Source organism: Echinops telfairi, unplaced genomic scaffold (genome assembly GCF_000313985.2).
Source record: "Echinops telfairi isolate 266 unplaced genomic scaffold, ASM31398v2 ScPeMD7_3533;HRSCAF=4204_0, whole genome shotgun sequence".
Classification (NCBI taxonomy): domain Eukaryota; kingdom Metazoa; phylum Chordata; class Mammalia; order Afrosoricida; family Tenrecidae; genus Echinops; species Echinops telfairi.
The window spans coordinates 50,410,377-50,418,562 of NW_022107431.1; the positions used below are offsets into that span (position 1 = coordinate 50,410,377).

Genomic DNA, 8,186 nt, shown 5'->3' on the forward strand with positions numbered 1-8,186 from the left:
ACAAATGCGCTTTACACAATTGATGTATGTATGGATTGTAATAAGAGTTGTATGAGCCCCTAATAAAACTATTAAAAAAATAGGGTTTGAACTGTTCACTTATAGGACATGCCATGTCATGTCTTTTAGCAACCAGGGTTTAGAGAAAGGCTATAGGATATATATAGGTGGCTGAAAGAAGGCTGACTCAGAAATTAAGATTTAAAAGGGTGAGGAAATGATTAGGAGGTAATGAGGCAAAAATAATATTGATGAAAAAATGCTTTGATAGCACTTAATGTTTCATGTAGAGGACTAAAAACCCAAGGCAGGACACCTGCAATTTATACATTCCATTAAGAGAAGATAAGGGTCAGGTAAAAGCAGGATATGTAAATAAAAATAATAAAAGATACATATGAAAAATATTACCGAAGCAGCAATCAGTTGCCACTAAATATTTTACTATAAAATCTTGAATACATAATAAGTACATTCAAAGTTGGCAAGCACGTGCATATTCACAGGTGCTGTGTATATGTGTACACACACAATTAAAGCTATCTAAATTGGTCTTGTAACAGTGAGGTAGTGTGGAGAAAATTGTACCTACAACCTTCAGAAATAGTATGATGTTAAGTGCAATATAAACATGTAATAGTAAGTTCATATTGAAATGGTATTCCAAAAGAAACTTTCATATAACTTTTAAAACTATGTTTAGACTTTACATATTTCTTTGCCAGTTAGTTGTACTATAAAAGAGACATAGAGGCAGAATGTCTCAACTCACACCCCACTTTTGCTGACTAGGTTTGAAGCTGTGCGTGAATTATTTAGGTTTCCTTACCCGATCTCAAAGGAGCCCTGGTAGCACAGTAGTCATGCCCTCGACTGCTACACAAACTGTTAGTGGCTGGAACCCATTAATCACTCCACTGGCAAAAGAGCAGGTGGTCTGCTTTGGAAACCCTGTCTTATAAAGTTGCTATGAGCTAGCATCAACTTAAGAGCAACATACTATTTCCTCATGTTTGTTGTGAGGTGCTAGCGGGTCAATGTTTGACACACGTTGGCCCCATGTGTCAGAGTAGAGCTGCCCCACTGGGTTTTCCATGCTGCGAGCTTTGGAGCCAATTTCTAGGTTTGCCTCCAGCAGAGCTGTTGGGTGGCTTTAAATCACCAATCTTTTGGTCAGCAACTGAAAGGTTAACCATTAAGGCACAAGATTTTGCATATGTACATTAAAATTCATAGTAATCTTCAAGTCACAAGAATTAAGGAATATACTTGTAAACTATAAATCACTATTACAGAAAACATAATAACCATCACTGTTAAATCCCTAAGTGACGTAGTAGTTAACTACCTTTAAGCTAGGTATCTGGAACCTGAGGTCAAGGTCTGATGGATTCTTACTAGCCGCCTATGTTTGAACACGTTATTTAACCTCTACCTCACTCTTAGTCCTCTTTAGCAAAATGGGTAGCGTAATCAAACCCACAGTGGTGTCAGGACTAAAGTTAAACATATATATTTATATATATGTATGTATGTATAAAACATTATTGTACTGACTGGCACATAGTAATACTATGTATTATACTAATACTAACAACTGTTTATCACTATACACTAGGACACATAAATGATACTGACCACTTTATCACATTTAATTCTCATAGTGCTACTATAAAATGGATTTTATCTTCATCTGTCAGAAGAGGTTTCTGAGGAGCAGCATCTGGGGTCCAGGATGACCAGTTATAAAGAAAGCATGAGGCTGCAGCTGTCCAGCACTCTGCTTGCGCATCTCCTGTCCTGTGAGGGATAGGCTGCTGGCCTAACTGAGGAACAGCAGAGCTCATGTCCAGAGGGAATGAGACTGTTTGCAGGAGAATCAGTGCTTCACCTAGTTCAGGTGTCCTGGAGAGCATCCAATGTTATCTCATGAAGAGACAGCTTATAAAAGGGGCTTCAAAATGGTCCTAGAAAGATTCCATCATATTTTAATTCATTTTCCATGAACATTTTGAAGCCCCCAACACAAAATAAAAATGCCGCACATCATTTCAAAACACTACATGCCATATCAAGAGCTTTCATGTATGTTATTCTTTGACAGTACAAGGATAAAACCAACCAGAAAAAATAATCCCTTTGAAATAATTCCACTGCCATCAAATGGATCCTACTCATAACAACCAAGGTCTGAGTAGCAATGTTCCATCGGATTTCTGAGGCTAAAATCTTCATGGGTGCAGATAGTTTCCCTTGATGATCAGCTGGTGTGGTTTGATGGGCTCGAACTTCTGATCTTTTGGTTAGTAACCCAATGCTTAATTCACTATTCCACCACGGAAAGATAGCATCTCTCCAAGTGAAGCAAACAATGACTCCACATTACAGATCATACTGGTTCGTTACAAAACTCCCATCAATTTACACTGCAGTGCTGCTAACTTGCACTTGTACTCACCATTTGCAATTTCTTCTTATTCTTAATTGCATTACTGTGGGCCGCCTCAATTGCTATGTGGTGCTTCCAAGCTAATTCTTCCAGCGTCTTAGAGTGAGCCTCATTTAATTGGGACACCTCTTTTTCCAATCTATTTTGCAGGTTTTTTAGCTCTGTTTCATAATATTCTTGCTGAGTTTTCTTTGCTTCATTTACTTTCTAAAATTAAAACAAATAGAGTCCATTAACTGGCACCTGCTTGTTCATTATTGCTGTTAGTATTTTGTGTACCCTGTAACACATAACCCTGAGTGAACCCAGTGCTACAGATCCCAGTCTGTGGAACATGAGGAACATCACTGTTCTCAGAATATGAGAAGAGTGCCCTGGGCAAGAAAAAGCAATCTGGAACAAGAAATCTAACTATTAGTTTAGAACCCAATCTGAGCACATCTGCAAGGTGGAGAGAGGAAGGCTTCCTACGTGCCAAATTAGCACCCAAAATGGCTCAATTTACCCACTCAAATGACATGACTCATGATAATTTACTGAATAGCAATTTTGTACCTTTTAAGCGTTAACAGTCTAGTGATGATAAAAGTAATCAAAAGACGATTGCAAAACAGTTCTATAAGTTGCATGAAAACAGGTGTGCATTATGTGTTGTGGGAGCACACAAGAAGGGAGTCAGATCTGGGTGGATGGGTGGGTTGAAGGTAGAGGGAGTGCCTGTGTGAGTGAGTGAGTGAGTGTGTGTGCGTGTGTGCACGTGCTACGGATAACACAATCCTTCAACACTTACAAAAAACTTTCAATGTCATTGTTCTTTATTTATAAAGCAAAGCTTAGAAAGTAAAGATGAGAAAATATCAAACCTAACTTCATAAAAGTTGACTTTTGTAACCATTTTACTGCTTTCCAGCATTTTGTAATTGTAAGATGGAAAGTAAGTAACTTGGTGACAAAAGTACAAGATGAATGACAGTGTATGCCACTTAGCAGGGTGGGCAGAACATAGGATACAAGGCTCAGAGGTAGGCAGGAATCAAATGATGCGGAAAAAGCCTGTTATGTTTTGCTAGGGACTTTTTATTTTCTTCTGAAGGGAAAGAGAAATCTCAGGAACTTAAGTGACTATTTTTATAACATCTTGGTAGCAGGGTAGTGTGCTCACTGCAGAACAGGGAGATCACTCAGCAGCTGTGGCTACAAGCCAGACAAGAAACACACTGCCAAAGCCTAGAACCTGTGAAGAGAAAGAAGAGGATGGAATAAAAATGTATCCAAGGGGTAGAACTAACAGAACTTGGCAATCTATTTTGCTGAAGATAATTTTCACATGGCTGTAGCATTATATCAACAGGAAACTTCCAGAAATTAAAGTTCGATTCCAAAGATTCCAAACTAGGGATTTAATTGCTGATTTCAGAAGATCTTGGTTGAAAGCAGAGAATACCAGAAAGATGTTTGTCCGTATTTCATTACCTATGCCAGGGAATTCAACTGTGTGTATCATAACAAATTATGGGTAACATTACAAAGATCAGGAATTCCAGAGCATTCCACTGTGCTTGTGGAACCTGCACATGGACCAAAAGCATTCCTTCGAACAGAACAAGGGAATACTGCATGGTGTACATTAGGTTATATCCTTTTACCAATTAATACTTATTAAATCTGAGCAAATAAATTAAGAAGCTGGATTATATGAAGTAGAGCACAGCATCAGGATTGAAGGACAGCTCACAAAAACCTGTGATATGATGAAAATGAAGAGAATTTGAAACACACACACACACATCCTCACAATTGGACCAGTAAGATCACAATAACAGAGAATAGATTTAAATTGTCAGAATTTCATTTTACTTGGATCCACAATCAAATATCCACAGTAGTAGCATTCAGGGTTGGCAAAAAAAAAAAGTAAAACCCTGGGCAGGATAAATTGGCACAGAGCTTGCAGCAACAGGCTCAAGCATAGCAGCCACCTATGTGGGGCATCAGCGAAGTCCACCTGGAGGAAGATAACATCCTGCGGGATCAAAGGATGGTAAATAATAAAAGTTCCAGAGGAGGAAACCATATTAGAGGTTATATTCTGAACACCTGATTTGTAGAAGGCTATAGATGACAGCAGAAATCCCAAATCAATTTTTGCAGGGTCCTCCGGATTAAGCCTTGCTACCAGACAGAGTACGACTGTAAGTGGGTAACTGTAGATGTAGTTATGTTAAAATGTAATATCTCATCAATTGATCTCCATTTGACCCACTTAAAATTTGTTGTAGTTTTTAATGTTTTCTGCTTTCTTTTCAATATGGGTTTTTCTGTTTTATATTGTTATTCTTAGTTTTGTTTGGTATGTTTTTCTGTATATGAAACCCAAGATAGGTAATCTATAGAGATAGTAACTGGATTAATGGGCTACCTAGGGGCACGGCAGGGGAGTTGCGAGGAAATGGAAAACTAACAGTGAGTACCGAGAAATAAAAAAATGTTCTAAAATTGATTGTGGTGATGATTATGCAACTCTAGCTATTATGCAACTCTAGCTAAACTATTGGAACTGTATGATATGTGAATTATGTATCAATAAAACTATTTTTTTTAAGAATTACTTTCAGGTTTCTGATTTAACAACTAGACATACTGTGTTGCTACTGGATGAATAAGAAGTAAAAGAAATACAGCACTTTTGAAGGTAAAAAGTTCTTGGCATGCCAATATGCCACGTTTGTGAAAAGAAGCATAGTATCTAGTTGGCTATCTAAGACTCAAGTGAAAAGGAGATGAATGGGCTTCGGAGTGAGTGTGGAGTTAAAAACCTTTTTTTCTTTTTTTTTTTGGACCCACGTTTATCTGGCTGTTTGGGAACGCATTCTTTCCTCTTGAAATTCAATACAAGACTGCTACAGTCACATCACAATATTTAGTGGTGACGTTTTGTTTGTTAAATGTCATTCCCATTCCTTTTCATTAAAATAAAGTGGTATTTCAAATATCTTAAAAAAGAAAGACAAGTGAAAAGATCTGGCCTAGACTACAGATGTGGAAGTGATAGCTGAACAAGTGAGGCTGATGTTACTGTAATTGAAGACTGTGTGAAATGAGATTTTAAAAACCTGGGAAATACCAAGACTTCAAGCTGTTTCATTATAGGTTTATACCCTGCTAAGAGATCTGCGTCTTCCATCCCGGATATAGATTAGAATCGATATTTTAGCTAGATCACAGGGAATGTTATTGATCTCAAAGTGATTACGTACTCATAATAATAATATATACTATTAATATATATATCATATCATTCCATAGTTGAATCACGTCGAGCAGAATTACAGAATTGCTACCACAATAAGTTTCCACACATTCTGTTTCTACATGAACTACTTGACATGTCTCCCTTCACCACACCACACCCACTGTAAACCCCACCCCCCAGCCCCCCACCCAGGAAGGCTTATTCTACTTGCTATCTCTATAGGTTCATCAATCCTGGGTTTTATACATAGAAAAATGGAAAAACATAAAATGTAACTTCAAGAGTGTGACCTCCAATGGGATGACACCTCTGAGATACACCCTAATATGGATAAGCAAAAACCAAATAGAACAATACAAGCCAAAAATACAGAAAAACTTATTCTTATAGATCCCCAGATACTTAGGAATACATGGGTAATATAAAAATATTGCCACAAGATCAAAGAAACCATTATTAAACCCAAGTATCAAAATATGAAGTTATTTCTCAACAAATCCTCCTCCTCTAGGGCTGTACACTCTTGAAGGTGGTGTCTCCATCACTAACCGTTCCTCAGTGAAATCTGTACTCTTCAACCGACCCCAGGGCAACATGGCAGCTGAGGAACTTAGATTCTGCTCCTTTTAAGTTTTCTGGAAGTCTGGGGACATAAAGAAATCTGAAGGGGCAAGATTAGGGCTGTAGGGTGAAGAGGTAAGGTTTCCCAGCAAAATTCTCATAGGAAAACTCCTGCATTCCGAAAAGAATGAACAGATACATTGTTGTGAGAGGGGGAAAAATCTTTGGTACAACTTTTCTGACATTTTCCTCACCAGTGCAGTTTTACATTTTCTTCAAACTTCTTCCTAATAACCCCCTATGATCATCTTCTGTCCTTCGAGAAATACATCAGGATGAGCCTTTTAGGAACCCCAAGAAAGTCACTGTAACCTGCTGAGCTGTTATCTCTGCCTTGAACTGACCTGGCTCAACAGATCTCCTTGGATCTTCAGCTCTGGATCATATTGGAAAATCCAAGGCTAGTACCTTGCTAAGATTTGGTCCATAAAATCATCTTCACTAGTACTAATCTCATTTAAAAGACTGACGGAAAAATTAGCTCTTTGAGCTAGCTAACCTTTGCACACTTCTGTCACCCATCAAGTAGAAAGCTTGCAGAAGCCAAGATGCTCACTTAAAATGAGAAAGGATAAACCAGTGAGATCACATCAATGGTACATCTATAGTCTTCTTCTACCAGTTTGGACTTCAGCTAGTTTCCTTCCTTCATTTTTCTTTGTTTGAGATGAACTTCTCTGCCACTAAAGACTTAAGTCCATTTCCATTTTACTTTTCTCTTCTTTTGCATAAATCACTCAAACCACTTTACAGACTTGAGGGATAAGGAGGAATCTGGAAGTTTGTTTTTTTTTTGGGGGGGGGTTGTTTTGTTTTTAAAGATACATAATATATAATTTACACAACCCATTTCAAGAAATGAAATCAACAGCAATAACATCATCATCAATAAAATCATCAACAATAACATCCTGTTAAACCCTCCATACATGTAGCTCTTTTCAGCTTCTCCCCTTCCTCCTCATTCACTTCTCCCTCCCCTCTACCTGATTCTCGTCCCATTTCTGGCCTCCTGTTATCAAAGTTTTATTTATTGGCATATAAACACTTCTTTGTCTTTGTTTTTCCTTATAACACTGGTGTTGTTAAATATTATCTTTGCAAAACTGCCTGAGTTTGCTAAGCATAATATTCTCTAGCTTTCTCCATGTCTTGCAGTGTTTAAGAGAGTTGTCATTGTTCTTTTTTGATGCATAATATTCTATAGAACGAAGGTAGCAGAGCTTGTTTATTCATTTCTCTATAATTGGAGTTTGGGGTTCTTTTCATGTCTTTGCTACTATAGAAATTGCTGCGATAAGCATAGTATATGTCTGTTCACGTTGTATTCTTGATTTCTTTAGGGTATGTACTAGATTTTCAGGTACTTGAATTCTCATTTGCCTACGGAAGTGCCACACTGATATCCATAGAAGTTGTATAATTCTAAAGTCCCACAAGCAATGTAAAAGTGTTGCTATCTACCTGAAACCTCACCAATATTTGTTTTTTGTTTCATTGAATTTTGCTAAAAGTGTCAATGTCAGGTGATATCTCATTGCTGCTTCTTCATTCATTGAGGTTCACTGTCTCAGCCCATTTTTGAGATTTTTCTAATCTTCCTTAAAACACTTGTGGTTCACTAAAATCTTTTTTTAATTTTTATGTGAGTCAGTATTTCTATAAACTTGGGGCAAAGCTACAATGATTTGGGAAAAGGCCACTTGCCTTACATTAAAATTTTGATTATTAGCTTTTAGTGTATGCCTCAGCTAAAACTAATCATTTTAAATTTAAAATACAATTCATCTTTTCCTATTTGTAAATTATTCAGATTCCAAATAATTCATTTTGTATCATTTTTGATGTCACAAAAGTATCCTC

General features: G+C 37.3%; 1 protein-coding gene across 1 annotated transcript in view; it reads right to left on the reverse strand.

Annotated features, from left to right (window-relative positions):
* The window catches only part of FAM184A (family with sequence similarity 184 member A), a 109,409-nt gene that overhangs the window by 89,858 nt on the left and 11,365 nt on the right, over positions 1–8,186 (reverse strand). Inside the window, exon 5 of the mRNA XM_045294300.1 lies at positions 2,459–2,656. Within this exon, the coding sequence (XP_045150235.1) occupies positions 2,459–2,656 (198 nt within the window). The remainder of the gene's footprint in view (positions 1–2,458; positions 2,657–8,186) is intronic.